Below are 26,647 nucleotides of genomic sequence, written 5' to 3'. Positions count from 1 at the left end.
AAATGGTCCTGACTTCTCACAGATTCCTGAAGATCTGCCAGGTTTGGTGGGGAAGCAAAGCATGCCCTCCCCTGAAGGAAATTATTGGGGAGAACCTTAATAAAGAGATAAAGACATTCTCCCCTAGATTTTTCTACTCTTGAAGTTGTTCCACTTTAATTTTAAAAAATGAGTAATTAAATATTCGTTGGACCAGAGAAGGAGTGAGAATGACTTTATAATTTATTATATTATTTTCATGCTAGATGCTGACTACTGGAATATTTTGATGAGGAAGGTGGTATACTGTCATGGTAAATAAATAGGAGGTAAAATCTGTGTGTTTAGAGGCTAATTACATTCTTGTTTCTGTCCTTTAAACCACCAGGCCAGTAAAACTGAAATTACTAATGAACGTACTATAATCACTATGGGTTACTCTGTGCCACTGAAGTTTAAGCAAAACTCTCCATTAATTTCACTATGGAGATTTGTTTATACACTGATGGCATGATGTTGCTTGCCCTGTGATATTTGTAGGCATATGGAAATAATACTGTTGTGACACTATATTTACCAATTAAAGCCTGCAGTGCGTATTGTAGTTACCATGTAAGCAAACAAGCATTTACATGATACTTGACTGATTTATTCTACAGCACTCATTACCAAATGCTTTGGGAATATGCCCAGGGGAAAATGACAAGCTGAAAGATGTTTTCCACAGGCATTATCCTTAATGAAGCTTGTCAATTGGGAAACAGATATAGTGGAGTAAATTGAGCAAATTGAGCATGCAATAACCTTTTTGGTTTACATGAAATCTATCAATTTCATCAGTAATCTGTGACAAATCATTTTTGGAATTTAAAAAAGTAAAGGAATTTCAAAACCATTTTGAAAATGTCTCCCTATATATAGTACATATTGTTATTAAATTGAATCCTGCACGTTGTGTACAAATGAAATGTCTCTCCCTTATGGGGTTATCAAAGGCTAAATTGCAACCTCCTGTCTTGTGATGACACGAGAAAATCCTTGAAAACAAGCTGCCATGGTGTTGCTGAAATTAAAGATACATGCATCCACATACTGGGAAGCATGAGCAAGTCCCATTCATTTTCTTCAGTGTTATCGATTTGATTTCAAATGCTGGCAGGCTTCTCCTTCACACTCTTGTTTGATTTTCCACACTTGTTCTGGATACGAAGATGCATGGGGCATCTATTTTAGTGACATTAGTTACATGTTCATGACTTGTTTATACATTTTTAAAACAAGGAATTTTTACTTCAGCATGAAAGATGGGAAGAATCTGAATTGTCCTTGAGGTTTCCTGACAGCAGCAGCAACAATACTGACTCCTCTATTTAGCGGTAACAACATCTCAACTGAGATTATTCAAGACACAAGTAAACTAATATGTGTATAGCCAGTGACTGCTAATTTATAAACTGGGTAGGTGAGGTAATATCTTTTATTGGACCAACTTCTGCTGGTGAGAGAGACAAGCTTTCGAGTTTACACAGAGCTCTTCTTCAGGGCTGGGAAATGTACTCGGAGTATCACAGATAAATACAATGTAGAACACATTGTTTAGCATAAGTAGTTAGCCCATATTTCAAGCAACCATTCAAGGTGAAGTGCTCTTTCCAGTTGTAGAGAGGAAGAAAAAGCAGGGAGGGTGCAGGGAGAGGGGGACGGGATGGGATGGTAAGCAATCACTCTTTTTCTGACCTCTCAGTCTTCATCCTCAAAGGAAACCTGCATAACACCTTCAAAAGACAAGCCTGGAAACTTAAATTCATATCTTTGCTAGATGCTAAAAATCATGGACTGAATAGAGAAACTAGATTTATGTTTTATTACAATAATCTATAATCCACTAAACCACTCCCCCCCACCACCAGTTTTTCCCCCTTTCCCATCTCTGGCTGGAGAGGTATTAACAGAAAACTTCATCTTGAATGGTCCCTTGAAATATGTGATAACTACTTATGCTAAACAATCTGTTCCAACTTGTATTTAGCTGTGGCACTCTGGGCATATCTATGCTACAAAAAGAAAAGGAGGACTTGTGGCACCTTTGAGACTAACAAATTTATTTGAGCATAAGCTTTCGTGAACTACAGCTCACTTCGTTGGATGCATGCAGTGGCCACAAGTACTCCTTTTCTTTTTGCAAATATAGACTAACACGGCTGCTACTCTGAAACCTATGCTACAAAATTAAGTTGACCTAACTTACATCAGCATGAAGCCACTGCAATAATTACATCACTTGTGCATGTCTACATTTTGCTCTGTGTCAGAGGTGCATGTCCTCACCAGAAACGCTTGCACTGATTGAACTCTCAGTGTGGGGCATTGTGGAACAGTTTCTGAAAGCCAGCAACAGTTGATATAAGCAATGAAGTGTCTACACTGATACTGTGACAACATAACTACATCAACACTGACCCTCGCACAGAAGCGGAATTATTAAGTTGTTGTAGCATGCGAGTTACATCGGCAGGAGCAAACTTTTTGTGTAGACACTTAGAGTTGGGTTGATGTAGGCTGCCTTGTGTCAACCTAACTCTCCAGTGTAGTCCAGAGTACATTTCTCAGACCTGAACAGGGCCGGCTCTAGGTTTTTGGTGCCCCGAGCAAAAAATTTGCCACTCCGAGAGCACAAATGCCCAAACAAACAAACAAAAAAAGATGGCCCCTGGAATTGTGCCACCCCAACCACATGCTTGCTTTGCTGGTGCCTAGAGCTGGTCCTGGACCTGAAGAAGAGCTCTGTGGTCCAATAAAATATATTACCTCACCCACCCTGTCGCTCTAAAATCCTGGGACCAACATGGCTATAACACTGCATACAATTTATGGACTGGCATTTGTTCTGCCACCTGGAAAAGCCTCCTTTCAGTAGCCACACAGGCAAATAGCATCACTGAAAGAAACTGCAGGTTCCTCAAACACAAAGAAAGAAAACATTTGCTGCACATAGTTATCTGTCTCTCAGAATCTATTCTCTACCTTAAATTCAGAAGAAGGGAGGAGGGGAAAGAAGGAAAGACTCAGTTTAGCTTAATCCTGAATGAACTAAGTGTAATGTAATGTAGTCAACATCTACCCATGTACTAATAGTCTAGGTGCGATTCTCAATTGATGAAATTTGGTGTGCTCCAATGGAATCAACAGTTACTTTGGTTTACACCAGCTGAAGATTTGGCCCCATTATTACCATAATATACCAGAGATCAGATTTGATGTATAAATTGATATAGCTTCACTGATTTCAATACAGCTATATTGATTCACATCAGCTTAACATCTGACACAATTCTTTCATTTATTTTCAGGATTGATGGATTGATTTTCTGTAAATCATGATATTCTTTAAAATAACAGACTAATATCACTAATTTCTGAGTGGAGTAGAAATACAGTACTGTTACGCCAGTGTCATAGCCACAGTTACTCAACGGGTTGTCAGTTTAGCATTTTTAGTGGAATTTTACATAAGAACTAGAATATGGTTCACATTATAAAAAATTCCCTAAAAAAGCACGTGATTTTAATCTGAGGATGGGGAGAGTTAAATAGAGCAAGAACAGTAGGCTGAAGATTAGAGGACAAATTCTGCTGTCAGTTACACCTGTTAATCCAGAGTAACCCCCCAGGAAATCTCAAGAGTTATTCTACATGTGCATCAGCGTAACAATGGGCAGAATTTGTCCCTAGATATTGATATGCACATGCTCCAGTGTACAAGTAATAATTTGGGCAATCTCCCTCTCAGTTACACTGGTATAGCTGAGAGCAGAATTTGGCCCTCAAAAGAACAACTCAGTGCAACAAAATTATACAGTATCTGTAAAAGAATTCTAGATTTCACTATGAAAAAAAAGGGGGGGATGTGTGCTCCACTCTCATAGCACCTCTAATTTTCCTCATGGTTCTTGACATGTACCACATTAGTATCACACTAATTACATTGTAGCTCACATTCTTCAGCTTTAACTCAATTTCTCAGAATTAACCCAGCTCCAAAGGAAAGTCATTTTTCCATTATTTTTCTTCTCATCTCACTGAAACCTTCCTTAAATGAACTTCTTGACGGATAAAGGACTGTTCTTCATTCCAGTTTCAGTGATTCTTTTCCCCAAGAAAACTAAATTGAAGAGTAATTTTTGACAAGAAAGAAATCATACCCCATGCCTGGAAACAATTTAATTTCAACAGCATCAACGCCAAGAAGAAAATACAAAATCGCTGAAGTTATTTTTTTCATTCAGTGACAAAAATTATTAGCTTTTGACAAATGACACATTTAACATTTATTAATTCAGCTTCCAAGCCAGGAGATCACAATTGTTCTCCTCCTCTGGATGAAAATGTACAACATGTTATATGGAAGTTGCATTTCACCCCAATTTAGGAAAGCATCCCTATTCAGGAAAAACACATAAGTACATGCAGATGATTAAATCCAGTTAGAGTCAATGGGACTTAAGTACATGCCTGAGAACTTTCCTGAATAGGGACAGACTTAAGTACATGCTTAGGGATAGACTTAAGTACATGCTTAAATTATTTCCTGAATCAGGGCCTATGATACTGCAATTTCTGCTCTGAGCAATATTGCCCCTTCATTGACTATATCCATTCTTTTAGTTTAGAGAGAGATTGGCAAGCAAATTGCTAGATCTAATAATTGTTTAAGGCAGGGAATAAGATAGGGGGACTTTAGACAAAGCTCTGAGACAAAAGTGGATTAAATAGACATTAACAAGTATTAGCCCCTGTGGACTGTTATTAGAAAACAAAGCCAAGTTTATGTAAATCCAATCCATTGGATGGATAGTTTGTTTAGACTGAGGCAGAGCTCAATTCTCCACAAAACAGTTACGGGTTTAGATTTTGAAATAAACCTGGTGAATGTTAAAGTACAATTATGCTAAACAATTTTTCAAATGAGCCAGGCAGTGTCTTACTTTTCTTATTATTATAAGTTACAAAGTAATAATATATGCTACGAATACACTGAGCAGAATATTAAACTGGCTCTAGGCACTGATGTCTGGAAAACTAATTTTACTGAGATTTCTGAGATTTCACATTCATTTAAAAAGAGCAATAGAACAAATAAACACCCCACCGGATGTTCAGTGTCAAAGCAACTGAGATCTGTTTCAGCTGAGCCTAGCAATTCTTTCAGGGCATCATGGGAGATGGCATCTCTTACAGGGCGGCAGATGAAATCAGGTGTTGAGCACAAAGGGAACACAATTTACTTTAAACAGTTTTATCAGTCTCAGCAAAAACTTTGTTTCATGAAGAGTAAGAAAAAAATAATTCCTCCTTGAAAACGAGGGTGTTAATAACTTTACCAAATACCTGCTTGCCTTTCTCCAGATATTAAGACTTTATTTTATTTATTTGCTGTGCAGGCTTTGCAGAATTTGTAAACTTCTTTATAGAACAATTTGCTGCATCTTTGATGTAATAACTATAAGGATGCATTCAAAAGTTGCACAGATCTACAGGGGAGGAGTAAACAAGGCTGGGGTTTAATTGGCAAACAGAAGGTAGTATTAAGGAGGAAAAAAGCTTTACATCTATTGCTTTCTTCTCTGCCCCCTCCTTTCCCTCCTCCTTCCTCTTCTTGAGCTACAGAAAAGGAAGGCTGACATCCAGCCTGAGTCAACCTCTGCTAGACAAGTCATCATGCTGTTTACAAGCTAATAGTAGTATTATAATAGTATTATCACTATTATTTCACCAAAGCCATCGCATGTCATCATTGTCATGCTGTAAGTCTATTTTCTCATGAGAGCCTATCAACAGTCAATAAGCAACCTGGCAACAAAACATAGCACACTCCTCTAGCTTTTATCTGATGTAAAAATACAGACACGATTATTTTCATATATGGGATGGTTTGGGTACCATCTAGGGAACATTTAAGGTACATATCTGATCTGGAGGTTAGAAGTAGTTATTTGATATATTACATATCTGGCCTGCTATTTACCAGACTTAAAAGTTAGGGTCCAAGCCTACAAACACATATTCATGTTATTAACTTCATTTGCCTGTGAAAGCAGTTTTCAAAATATTTGATGTTGATTTCAAAGCAAGTGCTCACACAAGGAAAGTTACTCACCTGTGAAAATATTTGCAGGATCAGGCCCCCAAAGTAGCTGGTAGACGTATCCAAAAGGTAGACACCTGTAACCAGAAAAGAAAGACATTCTCTAAATAAATTAAGGCAATTTCCTTCCTGTGCAATATATGTACACAGAGGATATAAATGCCAACTACATTGTTCCCAAACCTTTACCTCCTACTCCTTCTGACACTCCCTCACAGTTATCGTGATGCAGAATTTACTTGGATTTGTTCTTATTCTCTTGCACTATTGCAGGGATCAACCTTTGGCACGCAGACAGACAGGGAAATCCACTGGTGGGCCGGGATGGTTTGTTTTCCTGCAGCATCTGCAGGTTCAGCCTATTGCAGCTCCCACTGGCCGCGGTTCGCCGTTCCAGGCCAATGGGGTCTGCGGGAAGTGGCGTGGGCCAATGGATGTGCTGGCCGGTACTTTCCGCAGCCCCCATTGGCCTGGAATGGTGAACCATGGCCAGTGGGAGCTGTGGTTGGCCAAACCTGTGGACACTGCAGGTAAACAAACCGTCCCGGCTTGCCAGCAGATTTCCCTCACAGGCCGCGGGCCAATGGTTACCATCCCTGCACTATTTGGAATAAATGTCAATATTTATAGGATTAGGTGGTCCATAAATGCATTCTGGGTCTCACAGGTTCCCAAAGTCCTTATTTTATATGATGTAGCAATAGAAGCAAATTCTTAATTTGAAGCAGCTAACATTACTGCACAATAGCTAGAACCACTTCTCTTTGTAGTTGTTCTGGTGCTTTTGTTCTGGATTCCCTTCATTGCAGTATTGACTGTACTCACTTTCCATAGCGACAGGATGAATGTGAAAAAAGGACGTTTGGGCCAAAATACTGCAGGAAGCTAGATGCTACTGGAACTGGCCTGGCACTAAATTATCCATGTCAGTGAGAGCAGTAGTTTGCGAGTTGGGTGCTATATTAATAGTAATATGATAATACAGTAACTGTACAAGGCCTCAGCCAAAGCCTAGGAAAGTCAATCAAAGGACTGACTTTGAAAATCCCAGCCTTAAGCATTCACAGTTGGTACAGGTGGTTTCTGCTCCAGACAGCAAACAAAATGTGCTGATGTCCCTTTAACAGAAAAAGAGAGAAGAAAAGGAATGTTCGTACCAAACATTTCCATGTGGCTTGGGCTTCACTGACAGATTATTTCTTTTATTCCAGCAGTCAGAAAGAAAGGGAGAGTACTGAAGAAAGCATCAGGACTCCCCAGGAAAAGGAGAGAGAAAGTCCAGTAATAAAAAGTTATGGGATGCAGGGTGATATGAGGGAAGTGTGTGTGAGAGAGATGCTGCAGGACCAGTTGGGTATCCAAGTGCCTATTGTGTAGGGTTGCCAGGTGTCTGATATTTGAATGGAAAATCCAGTCGACAGGGGATCTGTGCAGTGTCTGTTCAGCACTGCTGACTGGACATCAAAAGTCCGATTACCTCAGTAACCATGATTGGCCTCCGCCACCGGGCGGGCCGGGGGAGCAGCTGCTGCTGGAGGAGAGGGGATTCTAACAGCGCGTGGAGTTTGGGGAGTGGGGCCAGCAACCAGGCTCACAGCCCGTGAAGGCATATCGCACCTTCTCAGCCTCCCGGGACCCCGGCTCTCTCCAGTCTCTCGCTCCAGGGAGACACACATACACCTCACTGCACCCTGATTGGGCAGGCAGGTTCTGCATCAGCTCCTCCCACCCCAGCTCTGCAGGTGGCAGGGGAATCTGGGGGCAGGGAGTCAGTAAGCGACAGAGGGGCCTGTCGTGTTCAGTTTTGAAAAAAATGGAAAGTTTGCAACCCTAATATTGCCGTGTGAGCTGTTATGGGAACTAGACGCAGCCCAGAGGTCTGTGACTGAAGAATGGTCTAAAGGAAGAAAGAGAAGAACAGCTGCTGTATGCTGGGTCAATATTCTCATGTTGCCTTATTTAAAATACAGTTTTACTGAATTCAGTTCCTAATACAATTCTTGGAATACAACTTATAACACTAACTCTGATGTACAAGTTTCAATAACCTGTCCAACCAAGGCTAGGAGCTGGGTTCTATACTGTGATGTGGTCTGCTGGTGCCACTCAAGAAATGCAAGGCAGACAGTTCTCTCCAGCTGGGAATTCTTGCAGCATGGCTCCACTGGGCATGTAGTTGGCATACCCTGTTACTGTGCTACGTGCCCTTGCAAACCCCCATTGTGGTCTGGCAATCCTCATCTTGTGACCGTTCCCTTGGATCTCAAAATCAGCTGGCATGGATCAGAGCAGCCCCCAGCCTGCTCTTCTCTACACCAGAGCCATCATAGAACTGATCCCAGAATCCAGAGACACAGCTCTGTGTTAGGATATAGATATTCAGGCCTGTCGGTAAAGGCCTGTACTCGAAGAATTTAGGTGTATTCTTATCACTTGGCTAGTTAGAGGTATAAAAGAATCTAAATCGCTGTCTGGCAGTGTAAGGTCCTTCTCTTACTGTCACAGTCTGAGGCCCTGTTCTTAGATTCAGGCCTTTGGCTAAGCAACAGAGGCAGGCATAAGCTGGGAAGCAAATGGTCACATCCTCACATTCCAAACTAGTCACATTGAAATAAGGTGCTATTGGGCTGTTAGGAATACAATCCTGTCCTGATAGTGCCTATCACCTCCAGAGAAAGAGAGAGAATCATGTTTGGCTAAGGGCAGGAATGGGAACAGGGACACAGGTGTAAGGCTCTGTGGTGTCAGAGCTGGGAAGAGGGACACTAAGGAAGGAAACTGGAATCATGGTTGCTGGAAGTTCACCCCAATAAACATCGAATTGTTTGCACCTTTGGACTTCGGGTATTGTTGCTCTCTGTTCATGCGAGAAGGACCAGGGAAGTAAGTGGATGAAGGAATAAGCCCCCTAACACTCTGGATTAAGAACAAGAGTACTTGTGGCACCTTAGAGACTAACAAATTTATTTGAGCATAAGCTTTCATGGGCTACAGACCGCTTCATTGGATGTATAGAATGGAACTTATAGTAAGAAGATATGTATGCATACAGAGAACATGAAAAGGTGGAAGTAGCCATACCAACTGTAAGAGGCTAATTAAGATGAGCTGTGATCAGCAGGAGAAAAAACTTTTGTAGCAATAACCAAGATGGCCAAGCAATAACCAAGATAGACAGTTGACAAGAAGGTGTGAGGATACTTAACATGGGGAAATAGATTCAATTGTAATTAAGAATCTGGCACCTTTTGTATTTAAAGCTGTCTACTGTACTAGTTCCCCAAAAACATTTCATTCTTATCAGAATCAAATAAGCATAAAGAATTGGAATCTCATTGGGACTTTTCCCCCCACAGATGTTTTAAAACAACTTATGGAGAGAGGTTGTTTTTCCAAATTGTTTAGACAGTGCCAGTGATAATGACAGGTAACTACATCTTAGTTACTCACCAATGTTGATGCCTTTAAACAGCTTGCTTGTGTGTGCATGTGTCTTGCGGGGGGGGGGGTCATACTGCTTTCTGGCAGCTGGAATAGTGCTAAATATTCCCAATTCTTTTTTCATTTGGTTTATTAAATCTGAAGCTGCACATGTGTTGGGCCTGACGCTAATTTTCCTAATGTCTTTTTTGTTTTGTTTTTAAAAGTAAATTCTCTTCATCTTTATCCCTCTTACCCGTTAAATCCCCTCCAGAAGGACCTTATTTCCTCCTTTATATGAGTTCCTACTCACTCATTCTCTTTCCTCTTTGTGGTAATAAATTTGATTGCTAATGGGAAATTTTAGGCATTGGATGCTGTGGCTAAATATTGCTTTAGCTAAATGAATGATCATGTTTTTAGGTGAGACAGAATAGTAGCCAGTTTCACAATGTAGCTAGTATTGCCTGGACTCATCTAGGAACTCTTATTTTTGCCTCAAGTAAGGCTGTCACCTGCTTCCAACTTTTTGAGCACTGAACTGGGGTACCATATGTGGTTGCTGAGGTTGAAAACTGCTGAGACCCAAGGGGTTCTAGCCAAGCACAAGACAATGCTTGGATATTATACATCCACTGTCATTCTTTTGTAGAATATGATCATTAATAAACTGTTTCTTTTGAGTTGTTCTGGTGTAAGAAATAGGAAGCAAAGTTAGTTTGTTTAGCATCAAAAGGAACTGGAAAGCAGTACCTCCTATGAAGCTCTCCATGCATATATATTATAGTATAAGTCATATTGTCAGTTATTATCACTCATGATTTCCTTCAGGACAGTTTTCTCAGTCTTTCAGATAACTCTAATAACTGGGAGACACAGGAGATTATAGTCTTTATTTAGAAGCTCACATCAGTTATATAATGTGTCATGCAACCACTTCTGGAATGGAGCATTTTGAACACTGACTTCTTGAGTCCAGTTGCTGAAACATTAGTCCATGCTATCTTGAGGGGATTTTTTTCCCCCGGCCAGACTTGAATGCTGCAGTTCTGTGCTTGTAGTTTCTCCAGATTAGTATTTTTCTATACAAGATTCAGAAGAGAATATATATACTGTGCCTCAGCTGTTTCAGCATCTCTCCCCATACTGTAATAAGGACCTTCCCTGGCTCTCAGTTACACAGTGGATTGATTTAAAAGCTACATGTGACTTGACTTTGTCTTATTAAGGTGAACATTTGGGTCCATAGTATCTTCATTCAGCCAACTGGCATTTACACATTCTAAGGGTACATTTTTCTTGGCAATTGTGCCCTTTCACACCGCTTTGTCAATGGAATCCAATTTATTTATGCATTTTGAATGTAGATGCACGGAGCAGTTAAGTTTTAGAACTTAACTTAAAAACTTCTCGGCTTGATTAAGCCTTTTAAAGTTTTACTGGTGCTTGTATTTTGTGTTAACTGAATCCATGCCACCCCACTTCCTTCCACTGCCAGGTATTTGCACAGAAGTGGAACTTTAGAAAGATAAATTCAGCTGATGGATGAATTTATGTGAAGAGGGTTATTAATATTTTTTGTCATTTTATCCCATTAAATGTGCCAGCATCCCTCAGTGCAATATGTTACCAACCTACTTCAAATAATTTTCTCAGCAGTGGCCCTGTGGTATAAATGAAGCCTTTGTTGATACAACTAGAGCTGGGTGGATCCTAAAGAAAAGAAAAAGACCATGAAGATTAATTTTAAACAAAGCCCCTTCATTTTTCACTAATTTCTAGGAAGTGAGTTTATTCGAAGAAACATCTCCCAAAATCTCAACTCTAGAGCAAACATAGCAGAATTATCATGGGAGGTGAATTAAAGAATTCTGAAGTCATAATTGTAGTATCTGCATCATGAACCCAATTCTAAGAATTACCCTCATCCCAAAAGAAGGAACAGAAACAAATCATATGACTTATGGACCTCGATGCCCTCTGAAATCAATGGAATTTTTCCCAATGACTTTAACATCAGGACCTATCTGTTATAGACGTCAGGGCCAGAAGGGACCACCAGATCACTAAATCAGACCTCCTGCATGGCACAGACCATTAAACACCACCCAGCACTTACACACCAAGCCCAACAGCAGTATTAGACCAAAGTATGACAGCCCACAGGAGACTAAATTGAACTAGTGTGTGTCCTGGCAAAGGAAGCTTGGCTTTTAAATTTTGATTGCTAAGTACTCACAACAAATAGCTCATGAACAAGCTACAGATCAACATTTGTTCACAGAAATTATTCAGCAAACAACTTCAAATAATGACTAAATTTGAAAAAAAAATTGATCTGCTCATGATCATGGATACCTGGTAAACAGAAAAGAGGCAAAGTTCATTGAATAAGTTATTCATTATGAACTATTCCCAGCTGTTCCACTAACTCCATATGTCAGTGCAAGTCACTTAATTACATTGATCCTTCATTTCATTTACCTATACAATAATACTTATTGGGATGGGAATTTGAGAAGTATTATGATGATTAAATTCACTCATATTTGTAAAAAACTTTGAGATCCTTGGGGGGAAAAACACTACAAGATTGTCCAAGAAGGTAAAGTTAGGGGTAATGGGAGGAAATTGAGATAAGAAACATATCAAGAAAATATTCTTCAGAATGAGAGCCATTAGATTGCCAAATCACATCACAAAAGAAGGGATCAACACTTCATTGATTGGCTCATTTAAAGTAGATGAAAAAGTTGAGAATGTAATGTAGTGAACAACTTTGTCCTGGCAGGAAATAGCCAAGAAAATCTAATAGATCTTCTTCCATCTCAAATTCCTTTTATATCATACCTACTTAGCTATGCTGATGAAAACTAATTTTTATTCCTGCTAGTTAGCCTTTTAGAACTGATGTCAGTACAAAACAGCTGCATTCTTTTCTGCTTCATGCTTGTCAACAGATTACTATCTAAGTACTCATTTCAGGAACTGTATTTTTGTGATGATAGATTAAACAGAAATAGAGTTAGCCGGATGTTGAATTATATATTAAGCAGAAATGAGGGGGAATGCTGTTGAAACTGACTCAGTATTGTCTAGCACTTTAGAACACAATAATCTGACACTGTTCAGGAGAGTGCGTGTGGTGAAAAGTACCCCTGTCTTTGGTCTCTCAAACATAGAGACGCCACACATCGGAAAGACCACAACTTGTTTTTCAGGTTGACCTGGCCTTGCTGGCAGTTAGAAAAATCTTATTTCAGTTTATAAACAGGCCAAATATGAAATGGAAACATTTTACTGAAGACAATATGAAACATCAAGGTGTCTTTTTTTCTTTTTAAATCATTTTGCAGATCATAAGAACACTTCAGCTAAAGCTGTATCTTATGCACAGATACTCAGAAGACAGACACACACACACACTGCATCCCCAGATAAACTGCTGTTCATTTGTACATATCTTTATTTTCTTTGGGCTGAGAAATAAATGTTACTAAAAAATCACACACACACACACACACCCAGTGTGCAACTTGAGAGTCACACCAATAGAAAATGACCAGGTCCTTTCATGTTGCTGACATTTAAATAAATGTTTTTTTTTTCTTTTGGTGACCCCCCTGAGGGCTACCAACCTACAATTTCATGAATTTTCATCAAAAGACCTTATCACTATGTGTCTAAAACCAAGAATAGCATTGTCTTGCATAAAATCCAGCTGAACAAAGATAGCAAGGACCCAAAGGCATGATAAATTTAGAGCATTCTTAAATATTTAAAGTTCAAAACAGCATTTTCATTCTTGGCTTTGAGCATACTTTTAATGGTTGCCAGTTTAGCACTTCTTTTTACAGCTCACACACAGTATATATAAATCCCCCTAAAGTGCAATTGAAACAATGATGTTACATTGCACTGTAGTGGTTAATACTTTATGTCTTCCCATAATGCTCCAGGTTTCAGACACAGGGCAAAGACTAGATTTAACCGCTCATATCTCACAATAAACACCACATTTTGGAATATGATTGCAGAGGAAAGAAAGCTGGAGAATAGAAGACATCTCTGTAACCAAACACATTCATCTAAAGCCTGATCTAAAGGCCACTGAAATCAAATGAAAATCCTCCCTCTGACTCCAGTGGGCTCTGGATGGATGAAAGCTTTCATTTTTATTAGAAAGGACTAGTCCAGAAAACTCTTAATTAGCCAGTCTGATATTAAGATATGCAGTGGTGTTCAGGTATTTATGAATAATGAAGACTTAAACTTTCTTAAATACTGTAACTATGCAATAACCAGTGGCAGCTTGTAACGATGGGATTGTGTTAACATGACTGTAGTTTTGCTTCCAGCAAGAAAAATCTCATGATAGGACTAGAACTGATGCATATAACTGCTCTATGGGGCAAATTCTGCTATCATGCAGCACTAGGAGTGTGTTTGAATATATTCTGCAATGAATGATGTAACACAGCTGTCCCCAAACAGTACTCCATGGAGATCTAAAGAGAACTGTCTGGTTACCTAGAAAAGCCTTTTCTTCTTGCTCCCAGGGCCTGATTAAAAGAAGCTGACATACATTAAAATTGTTGCAGTTGTCCAATGGAAGGTATTCCAATGCCAGTGACAGGGAAGGTGGCCTACACACTTGTGTATGGGAGGGGAAATGGTTCATAAAACAATCATTCTATTAAAATAGAATCCATGATATTAATTTTTTGTAAGCCTCCACAGACTACATAGTGAGCTACTGTACGTTTTGGTCCAAGAGATAGTCTCATAACAGCAATAAAGATGAAGCAGTAATACCAAAATAATTATACAAGCACATCCCTCTTGTCCTTCTGTAGGCAAAATTCCCACTGAGTTCAAGAGGATTTATATGTGTATTTGAGCTTCAGATAATGTCTGCTTAAGAACTGCAGGCGCTAAAAACATAAATGGCCAGACAAGAAGTGTAGGCAAAATTCTGAGCTCAGAACTCCATAGCCATTTCATCTCTGATATTCTTGCTTTTCTTTCATGCAGCTGATCTCCCATCCTGCAGTGCTTACTCAGGCAAAACCCTCATGACAAATGGGATTTTGCCTGAGAAGGACTTTATTGAAAAAGGCTCTAGATTCAGATCTCACTTACGATTGCGTAAATCCAGAATAACCCCAGTACTTTCACGGAGGTTGCCATAGTAAAAACTGAACTTTTTCTGCTTGAATTTATCACTGCTACTTTTGTCCTCCTTCCCTTCTACACTTCCTCCCACTAATTTGTTGCATTTTGTCATAGATTGTAAACTCTTTGGGGCTTTGATTTCAGTTAAATTACTCTGGATTACACCAGTGTAAATGAGACCCGAAACTGACCCTAACTGGTGCATTATTTGAAGTTTTCTTTTGGGACATTAGCTATTACAGACTTTGTTTTTTATAGATACTTTATGGAAAAATCTCCATTTTCAGGCACACTCATGGGTGATCATTAACCCTTTATAATCTTTTCCTGCAGGATAGGACAGAAGTAAATATAAACAGATATAATTGATAATAGCCATCATAATTTATTACTACAAGATCTGATCAAAAATTGATTTTCTGTCCCATGGGAAATTCCATTTTTGTTCTGAATCAGGACAAAATATCCAAGTATCTAAACTTTTTGTGGAACAAAAGGTTTGGCAAAATTTTGATTTGGAAATCTTGAAACATTTCACTTTGGGTCATCAATAATCTTTGCACCTGCCTGAACCCATGATTCACTATGGTCCCATGAGATCCATGCACGGCCAGATTAATGCAGGGAGCTTCATGGGCTGCAGACCGGGTCCTCAGGCTAAGGGGGGTCCCAGCCCCCCAAAAATAAATCCAATTTTATATATATGAAAAATTGGGGTCAGCAACGACCTTTGGCACGCGGCCCGTCAGGATAATCCACTAGTGGGCCGTGAGACAGTTTGTTTACGTTGCGCGTCGGCATCCGCAGGCATGGCTCCCCGCTGGCAGATCCCAGTGGCCATGGTTCGCCGTTCCTGGCCAATGGGAGCTGCGGAAAGGTCAAGCATGGATCAGACGAGACTGAATAATTTAGCTCTAATGTCAACTGGGTATGACTTGCTTCGTCAACTGGATTTCAGTGACATCATCGAGGATTTCTCAACCCTGAAGACCAGAAATAAACTAATATAACAGCTGTTTAAGGTAAGAAGTAGGCTATTTTGAATTAACTAATATTCTACATGTTTTAAGACTGAAATGGAGTACTTGTGGCACCTTAGAGACTAACCAATTTATTTGAGCATAAGCTTTCATGAGCTACAGCTCACTTCATCGGATGCATACTGTGGAAAGTGTAGAAGATCTTTTTATATACACAAAGCATGAAAAATTACCTCCCCCCACCCCACTCTCCTGCTGGTAATAGCTTATCTAAAGTGATCGCTCTCCTTACAATGTGTATGATAATCAAGTTGGGCCATTTCCAGCACAAATCCAGGGTTTAACAAGAACGTCTAAGGGGGGGGGGAGGTAGGAAAAAACAAGGGGAAATAGGTTACCTTGCATAATGACTTAGCCACTCCCAGTCTCTATTCAAGCCTAAGTTAATTGTATCCAATTTGCAAATGAATTCCAATTCAGCAGTCTCTCGCTGGAGTCTGGATTTGAAGTATTTTTGTTGTAATATCGCAACTTTCATGTCTGTAATTGCGTGACCAGCGAGATTGAAGTGTTCTCCGACTGGTTTATGAATGTTATAATTCTTGACATCTGATTTGTGTCCATTTATTCTTTTACGTAGAGACTGTCCAGTTTGACCAATGTACATGGCAGAGGGGCATTGCTGGCACATGATGGCATATATCACATTGGTGGATGTGCAGGTGAACGAGCCTCTGATAGTGTGGCTGATGTTATTAGGCCCTATGATGGTGTCCCCTGAATAGATATGTGGGCACAGTTGGCAACGGGCTTTGTTGCAAGGATAGGTTCCTGGGTTAGTGGTTCTGTTGTGTGGTATGTGGTTGCTGGTGAGTATTCGCTTCAGGTTGGGGGGCTGTCTGTAGGCAAGGACTGGCCTGTCTCTCTCACAAATCTATAAAAAGATCTTCTACACTTTCCACAGTATGCATCCGATGAAGTGAGCTGTAGCTCACGAAAGCTTATGCTTAAATAAATTGGTTAGTCTCTAAGGTGCCACAAGTACTCCTTTTCTTTTTGCGAATACAGACTAACACAGCTGTTACTCTGAAATAAGACTGAAATGTAACCACAGAATGGCTTTATGTAATTAAAAGGCATGGTTAGTATAATGTTAATAGCCTCGATGCCATCATTGTGATAATTTTGTTTTAAATTTAAATTTTAAAAAGACTTGTATACAGAGAAGCCCCACAAAATGTAATAGCCCCAGTCCCACAGGAGAGTTAATTCAGCCCTGGAACCATGAAACATCTCCAGCAGCTCTATCTCAGGGAGAGACAGTAGTGCAGCATGGAAGAGTACACAATTCTACGAGGCACCTTGCTGGATCAAGAAGACAACGACATTAGTGTTCACCTGAAACAAGACATTTCATTGTGATTTCCCCAAAGGATTATTCCACAGAAATCTTCTTTTCCCACAGGAAATTCTGTTTCCAACAAAACCTAATTTTCCAATGGGAAAATGTTTAATTTTAAGTTATTCAGTCAGTCCTAATTCGTAGTAGTAGTAGCAATTTATATGTATTGTTCTAGCAGCCAAGGGTGCCAGTCAGGACCATTGACCTGGCACTATACAAATACATAGGAGGACATAGTCCTCTCCTCAAAGAACTTACATTCCACCTTATGACAGGATGTAACAAGTGAGTATGACAAACAATAAGAGGGAAGGGGAACAGAAGAGAAGAGTAACAATAATAAGTTCAAGCAGTTACCTAGGCTAAATGGGCCTGACTGAACGGTTACCCCAAAGCAAAGCATGGGAGCAGAGAAGTAAACTTTTAAGCTGTGGCTAGGAAATATATTTTTGTCATTGCAATTAATTTAACGCAGGGTAGGCACTAAAAGCTATATGTGCTGTACTGTACAAGATGGTGTAAAAAGCAAAGATTGACGAAGGTAAAAGGTTTTCTCCTTCCTCGCTACCATCCACACTGATAGCCTCTGTGTTACTGGGCTAGTACCAACAGGAAAGTATTATTAAAATATCCCAGTTTTAAATATTCCAGTGGGGAGCTTTGCAGGTAACATGAAATAAAGCAATGCATCTCATGCCGTGTCTCCCCTGGTGAAAAGACCTTATTAAATATCACAAGCACGATCCCCTGGTTAAGTGTCTGAGCGCCAAAGATTATCTGGGAAGATGAGAAACTACAGGCTTTTTGGAAAGATTCTCTTTCTGAAGTTTTCATTGAGTTTGACAATCTCTAATGTTCATGGGAACGTTCACAGAAAAAAGCATAATGCAGACAACACCTTTACAAAGAGCAATAATAAACAGCTTTTCCAGTGTACTTCAATCCTGATTTGCAATATCCCCGGGAGTTCTTATGTTGTGCATTTTCGGTGGTGAGTTGTTCACTACTTTTGTGTGTGTGTCATAGTGTTACTTGAGCTGGGAGTTCATGATACAAGTAAATATTGCATGAAGAATCTAATAAAGCAAGCAAATTCATTTCACTTATAATCTAAATTGGAAACCAAAGAGCTGATCCTCCACTGCCATGCCCCATCACCCATGGAAAGGGAGTACAAGACTGGTATAAAATGCGACCACACCAGACTTTTCCACTCTGGTAAATTGGTGGTAGCATTTTACACCCACTTTGGGATCACTTTTAAAAAGAATAAATGACTACACAAAATGCAAAGCAGAGGAGAATCAGACTTTAACGCTTTAAGAAATAATTTTCACAGCAATGCCACCTATCAAATTCATTTAGTTGTTCTTTATTTCTTAAACTAATGAATCTCTACTTACCTCCTTATTCTGAGAATAATTTTGAATAAGAAATACATTCAGTAAAATCAGTCATTTATGCTGACAGTTCACAGAACACTCAAATTAAAACCAGAACAGAAAGGGAGATAAAATTAATTAGATAAGTTATTGACAACAAATTATTCAATCCACCCTAGCTTTTAGTATAAGAGTGGTTTGAATGGCAATCCTACAGCAGAAAGCCTTATAGTAAAACTTGATTCACTGTTGTATTACACCAGTGTAATTCCATTGATGTTCATTTGAGGGTTCCGTTGGAGTTACACCAGCATAAAACTGGAGTCATACAGAATTCAATCAGACTCATTGTGTGGAAGTTTTGAAACTTCTCAGGAGAAGATGTGATATACATTAGTACAGTACACATCACATACTTTTTTTTGCATGCAGCATCATTTCAGCTATGAACAAAAAACAAGCATTCAGTCTTATTCAAAGATACTCAGGAGAAGTTTTTAATAACTGGAGACAAAGCACAATACCACAGGAAAGTTAAACTAAAAACAGAGGGCCTGAGTCACCACTTTCTTACACCATGGTACACCAACATAAGTCTATTGCCTTCAGAGTAGTGAATCAGGCCCAAAATATCCATTGCACTACTATGTTGCCTACTGGTTATCTATCTTGTAGATACAAAGATATTATAAATGTATTTCAAACAAATGGATTTAAAACAGATGACCTTTCACCCAGAGGTCTTTTCTTTTAAGATCCGCAGACTAGTGTTATGATATTTTTACAGTGAGAAGACCACCCCAGGAAGTGAATAGCTACCATTTATAAAACTGGAACAAAGTCAAAATCAAGCCACTGCTTTACGGCACATGCGTAATTTATAGTACATTATATTAGGAATCCTGTGAAAACTCATTGCTAGATTCTGATCTCAGTTTACAGCAGTGTAACTGAGTCAATCAGTTGACTTGGATAGGGTTACTCAGATTAACATTGTGTTTTGTATGTTTCATAAGTACAAAGGTTCTGATGAACTCCACTCCTAACATGGTTGTTTCCTTTCTGTGTTACTCTGACAAGGGGTGAGGATGGAAATTGTTGGAACAACATTCCACCTACAAATCATGCATTCTTCCCAGCGTCTGAAAAAAGCACAGTAGCATTTGCAAAATGCACACACACTTCTACAGTATCTCTCTCAAATCCACTTAAAATAAAAGAATAAGAATAAATAAGTATGAAGCCTAATTAGGCATCTTTGACCTTCCTAACTTGTTGCTTAACTTGTTGAGTTCACATTAACTGTCCAAATGAAATGAATTAATTCTCCTATCAGCAGGATGTATATTTCCTATTAACAGAGGCTCAGAAATATTAATTTAGATTCATGTGGGAAGACAAAGAGAGCTCTCCTTTATTGTACAGCAGCATGCAAATCTGATCTTAAGGACTCCACATTGAGTTCTGGCAGAGAGCTGGAAAAGAACAAGACATTGCCCTTAGCATAGAACTACTTACATTTTACAAAAAGAAAAGGAGGACTTGTGGCACCTTAGAGACTAACCAATTTATCTGAGCATAAGCTTTCGTGAGCTACAGCTCACTTCATCAGATGCAGGCACTTCAGAATATGGGTATAGGATTCTCTCAAGCACATTTTCACCTAATTACAAACACAAACTGTGAGGACAGCTCACAGAGCAAAATAAGTAAATCATTACATGACAAGCACGAATATCTTATTTTAAATAGCATTCCTCAAATAGCAATCACATGATTTTCCAAATGTCTAGCATCTAAAACAAACCAAAAATCTGATACAGTTGAGAAAATGTTATTTTTTCTCCATGTAAAATGTTGGAGAAAATTAGAGCTGTTTGAATTTTTTTTTCAGAATTTTTTCCTACTGAAAAAGTATGGTTTTGTATACACTGAAATTTTGCATGAGAAAAAAATGTAGTTCACTGTGACGTTTCCATTTTTTTCTATTTCATGAACTGCCATTTCAATTTTTCCCTGTCAAAAATCCAAAATGAAGTGATATTTTACATCAGATTGATTAGAAACAAAACAAACAAAAATGTTTTGAATCAGTTGGAAACTCCCTGTGGGAAAACCAAAATTTCTTGTAGAAAAATTCGGTTTTCTGACAGGTTCTAAAATCATGTAGTACCTACTGTTGTGAGAATAGCTACATAATTGTTAGACTCTTTCTGTGTGCATCTTTAAATCTCAGTGGAATTTTCTGCTTTCAGAGACTGCAAGCTTTTTGTGGTCTCTTCAGTGCAGATTTTACAGACTCATGAAGACACTATTTTTGTTCTTTCTTGTGGTGTTCTCTCAACCCAAAGTAAAAGTCAATGAAACTAAAAGTATCTATTGGCTCTTTCAGGCCTTAATCCTGCAAATATTCATTACTAAACATAGTTTATTACCGTGAATAGTCGTGTTGAAGTTAATAGGGCTTACAGCAAGGAGGACTATATCTAGTAGTGTTTTCAGGACTGGACACTATGTATGGAGAAACATGGCACGCACTGGAAATGGACCAAAGGCAAAATGCTACATATAAACAGTTTTAACAGTTTTAAAAACCTGAACTTATAGAAATGTTTTGCAAAAGGCTGCTATTTTTATAAAGGTTTGAACCAAAATGAAATATGGATTTCGGTGAATATATTTCAAAAGTCACTTAAAATGTCTTGTCTCTGCATACATTCCTGCCCAGACACTTGTTGTTAGAATATTGGTGGAAAGCAAACATAAAAATGCGCTCACATAATTCAAGGACCCAAACCTGACATCTTTGTTGAGTACTCATATACATTGCTTCCATGCTTAAATGTTTGCAGGATCAAGAATAAGTGAATTCAAATCCTTTAGGCTCTCATCCAGCAGAGCTCTTAAGCACACGCCTAACTTGAAGCTGAACAGGATTGCTTTCATGCTTAAAGTTTTGCACATGCTCTAAGTATTTTGTTAAATCAGGGTCTTAATCTCTTTGTTTATAATTTGACTTAAATTACAAATGAAGTGGTGAGTTTGCTGGTTTTATTTTATTCATTGGAACACAGGAATTGCCACACTGGATGAGACTGAGGTCCATCTATTGCAGTATCCTGTGTCCAGCAATGCTCAGCACCAACCCATTTTTGAACCTTGCTACATTCTTGGCCTTAATGATTTCCTGTGGCAATAAGCTGCACAGTCTAACTACATGTTGTATGAAAAACTATTTTCTTTTATCCGTTTTGAACTTTCTGCCTTTAAATTTCATTTAAGGTCCCCATGTTCCTGGCTTATGAGTAGGCTTGGAAGAATTAGAATTTTTTATATATATTTTTGATGGATAGCATCAATGTTTAATTTTTAAAGTATTTTTTTAATTTTTATTGGTTTAAATTTTCACAGGTGTGCAAAACGGTTATTATAAGCGTCTTTTTCAATTTTTATCTATTTAAATATTCACACTTCCAAGAAATGAGTGGTGTCAGACAATAGTTATTTAATGACAATAGACATTGCTATTCAAAAAGTTAAAGCTTTATAACCTTTAAAACACAAATTCTCGGCAGCAGATGTCAAAATATTCAAAGTAAATATTCTTAAATCAAACTCTTAATTCTAAAGCAGCATTTTTCTTACTTTGCCTATCTGTATATTTCAGTTCTCATCAATATTTTCCATTGGTTTGTACTGTGATAGGGTCAGGCCAGATGGCGATAGGAGAGTAATAGAAGGCAGATATATTAGCCCCAGGCTAAGTAGGTCCCTTTTCCCTGGGTAAGGTAACAGGCAAGGTTGCAGAACAATCAGGAACCTTCTGGAGACAATTAAGACAGGCTGATTAGAACACCTGCAGCCAATCAAGAAGCTGCTAGAATCAATTAAGGCAGGCTAATCAGGGCACCTGGGTTTTAAAAAGGAGCTCACTTCAGTTTGCGTGTGCATCAGAGGAGCTGGAAGCAAGAGGCACGAGGAGCTGAGAGTGAGAACGTGGACTGTTGGAGGACTGAGGTGTACAAGCATTATCAGACACCAGGAGGAAGGTCCTATGGTGAGGATAAAGAAGGTGTTGGGAGGAGGCCATGGGCAAGTAGCCCAGGGAGTTGTAGCTGTCGCACAGCTGTTCCAGGAGGCACTCTAGACAGCTGCATTCCACAGGGCCCTGGGCTGGAACCCGGAGTAGAGGGTGGGCCCGGGTTCCCCCCAAATCCTCCCAACTCCTGGTCAGACACAGGAGGAGTCGTCTGGACTGTGAATTCAGAAAAACGGCCAAGCTGAGGGCTGCTGTGAAGCTCCAAGGTGAGCAAATCCGCCAATAAGTGCAAGACCCAAAAAGGTAGAGCAGGAACTTTTTCACAGTATGTATATGGTGAAATTGATGTTTCCCGACATTAAACAAGAAAAACTTAATTATTCAAACTACTTATGAGACAAGGAGAACAGAAATCCCTGATCTACCATCTCTGTACCATCTGTTATTTTATATACCATGTTCCGTTTTTATTCATCTGCTTTTTAAAATAAATACACCCAATGTTTTCAATCTCTCTTCTTATGGGAGTTTTTTAGGCTCTTGATCATTTTCCTTCCTTTTCTCTGAACACCCTCTATTTCTTCAATTTCCTTTCTGAAACAGGGTGACCAATACTGCACACAATATTCTAGCTGAGACCTCACCATTGATTCCAATAAAGGTCTCCAAAATACCCATATCAGAAAGCAAACTGAAAGTGGATGTGAACACAGTTAAAGTGAAAAGAAAAGGAGTACTTGTGGCACCTTAGAGACTAACAAATTTATTTGAGTATAAGCTTTTGTGAACTAGTTAGTTAAGTCAAGTGAGTTAGTTTTCCAAATCAAACACATATTCATGGATTTTTTGCAGTATTAGCACAGCTCTAGGAAACATACAAATAAAGGTGAGTAAACAGTTTCCAACTACTTTGTCATTACAAAGTGATAAGAAGCAAGGCATTACTATATTGGAAGGGAAGAGTGAAGGAGTTCACCTATGGCTTAATGAGCAGTGTGGTTTGAGAGAGGTTATGTGTGTAATATGCACCTTGTGACATTTGCAGACTCAGACCTTAGACTCAAACTTATAAAATTGCCATTGGCTAGAAGATGTAAGCAGCTTTTTTCTAATTAGCAACATTGTAAAATATACAGGAGTCTTCCAGAATGGAAACTGTGAATACAGACCAGAAAACCATTACTATGGAGATTTCAGGTTTGGTGGTATGGGCTGGTGGTCAAGTGTAACAGCACACCCCTTTGGTCAGACCGGTGTCTGCTCGGATCGATGGAGCAGTCAGTCTGCCCTTCTTGTGTAAGGGCATGCCTACACTTACCTCCGGAGCAATCAATCCAGCAGGGGTTGATTTATCGTGTCTAGTGAAGACACGATAAATCGACCACCGAGTGCTCTCCCGTCGACTCCAGTACTCACTGGAGCGAGAAGTATAGAAGGAATCGACGGGGGAGTGTCAGCAGTCGATCTACTGCAGTAAGTAGCTCTAAGTATGTCAACTTCAGCGATGCTATTTTCAGAGCTGAAGTTGCATAACTTAGACGGACTTAGCTTGCCCCTGCAAGTGTAGACCAGGACTAAGTCTCTCTAGTTCTTTTCTGGAGGCAAGGATGTTAATTTCTGTCTCACCAGAGCATATGGACTTCCTCTTACATTTGATAGGTGTTATCTGGCCCTTGTCCTCAAAGGGTCTTGAACACCTTTTAGCTCTTAAGTCTTAAGTCTTTCTGTATAAGTAGGGGCATAGCGAGCAGATCGAGGGACGTGATCGTTCCCCTCTATTCGACATTGGTGAGGCCTCATCTGGAGTACTGTGTCCAGTTTTGGGCCCCACACTTCAAGAAGGATGTGGATAAATTGGAGAGAGTCCAGCGAAGGGCAACAAAAATGATTAGGGGTCTGGAACACATGAGTTATGAGGAGAGGCTGAGGGAGCTGGGATTGTTTAGCCTGCAGAAGAGAAGAATGAGGGGGGATTTGATAGCTGCTTTCAACTACCTGAAAGGGGGTTCCAAAGAGGATGGCTCTAGACTATTCTCAATGGTAGCAGATGACAGAACGAGGAGTAATGGTCTCAAGTTGCAGTGGGGAAGGTTTAGTTTGGATATTAGGAAAAACTTTTTTCACTAAGAGGGTGGTGAAACACTGGACTGCGTTACCTAGGGAGGTGGTAGAATCTCCTTCCTTAGAGGTTTTTAAGGTCAGGCTTGACAAAGCCCTGGCTGGGATGATTTAACTGGGAATTGGTCCTGCTTTGAGCAGGGGGTTGGACTAGATGACCTTCTGGGGTCCCTTCCAACCCTGATATTCTATGATTCTATGATTCTCTGTAAGGGTAGGTAGGGGAACCCAGGCCCACTCACTCCACTGGGTTCCAGCTCAAGGCCCTTAATTCACTCAGGCAGAATCAGTCCTCAACAATTCTCCTTCTGTATCCTGAGCTCCTTCCTATCTCCCTTGGTTCCATAGGCTTCTGCAGCTAGATGTTCTGGTCATCCCTTCTTTGTGTTGTTGTCACTCTGAGGCAGCTTCTCATCAGCTCACTTCCAGGATCTTCTCTCTCTGGTCTGCTTGTTCCTCTGGAGCCACCCCATCCTCCTGCTTCTCAGCTCTTTTTCATTCTCCCAGCTGTGGTGAGAGTGCTGGCTGGAAATACCTGCATTAACTCCTTGCTTGCCAAGCCTGAATGGTATATATACACCCCATGACAGGAGGTTATTTTAAATTTCTAGTCATACTGGAAACTTTAAATAAGCTCAACAGCATTTCAAATATCCACTTTTTCTCCATTTTACTTGGAAGGCATTTTTTGTCCATAATCAAATTTGTTCCTTTTCTTGCTGTGAGAATTGAAATATCCCACAGTGCTTTCAGAAGAGAAGTTTGCACATTATCTCTCCATTTGAAGCTATGCTGCATGTTCACAGCATCCCATTTCCCAGAGGACAGTAATCTTATAAAAATCAAAACCATACCAGGAAAAAACCTGACATTTGAAGGTGTTAGGTTGCAAAACTGAAGAACAGTTTCATATGATTGCTCAGTCAAAAGTTTACATCCCTATGGATGCCACAAATTCCATGATAAGAAGAACAGAGGGGCTAAGGACATCTCATCTTGTACAATGCATTTAAGAATTAACTTATTATATTTGTAATAAGTTTGTAATCCACTCCAGAAGTGGATCCTTTTCTTGCCAGGAAAGGAATTAGTGGACACAGGCTCAAGACACTGTGTTCTTAATTATATGTGCTAATAAATACAGTAATCTATTGCAGTACTAATCTTATTTATTGATATACATATTTGAACAGGGATATTAGGTCAAAAACAAATTATATTTTGTAACTCGTAGTTATACATACAAAAGCTACATAAAATTGGCTTGTTTCAGGTCCTCAGACGGGCAGCAGTTTCTCTCTCTTTCTGCTGTCTCTTCCAAGATGCTGCTTTTAATTCCCCTTTGTCCTTTTGTCTTGATTCCTTCCCAGTCATATAAAAATCCTTTCCTAAGGGCAAATGCCTGAGTTACCAATCTAAATTATAATCCCTCTCAGCCAGGATTTAGAGCTATGTGTCACTCAACTTCTCTAGGCTTGAAGCTGGTGTTGTGCAAGTGTGTTGCTCCAAACATTGTCCATCTGTACTCCAACCTATAGGAAACACACTAAAATTCAATAAACCTCTTCTGGAAAAAAAGGAGCTTATGTATGGTGCTAACTGGCCATGGACAGCTATCATCTATTGTTCTCTATCTATCAAATTTACATGGTCTCTATTATAATAGTATCCACAAAGGACTTAGGTGTTGCAATACTCAGTGTCACAACACCTACTTTTAGGTGCCCAGGAAATCACAGAAACAATGTGATCCACAAAGCCTGAGTTAGGCACCTAGGCTAGCTGTACAATGAATGGGAAAACATATGGGCCTTAGAATGAGATCCACCAAACCCAGCCACTGTTGTGGCACCACTGTGATGGTGGATTGCCATGTACCAAAAATGATAACGGATATGAACTGGAAGAAACCGCCTTATGTAACAGTGTCTTACCTGTTTTCACAGCTGATTCCACCTTACCATTACTCTGTGGATATACTGGAGAGATGTGGTGGTCAGACTCCCA

At 39.5% G+C, this 26,647-nt stretch overlaps 1 protein-coding gene across 1 annotated transcript in view; it reads right to left on the bottom strand.

Moving 5' to 3' along the window:
- Positions 1–26,647, bottom strand: part of LOC144930171 (uncharacterized) — a 180,335-nt gene that overhangs the window by 91,083 nt on the left and 62,605 nt on the right. Inside the window, exon 2 of the mRNA XM_078851320.1 lies at positions 6,137–6,201. Within this exon, the coding sequence (XP_078707446.1) occupies positions 6,137–6,201 (65 nt within the window). The remainder of the gene's footprint in view (positions 1–6,136; positions 6,202–26,647) is intronic.

This window comes from Lepidochelys kempii, chromosome 2 (genome assembly GCF_965140285.1).
Source record: "Lepidochelys kempii isolate rLepKem1 chromosome 2, rLepKem1.hap1, whole genome shotgun sequence".
NCBI classification, from domain to species: domain Eukaryota; kingdom Metazoa; phylum Chordata; order Testudines; family Cheloniidae; genus Lepidochelys; species Lepidochelys kempii.
Note: the sequence above shows the minus strand (reverse complement) of the source record. Positions and strands in the feature narration are given on the sequence as shown.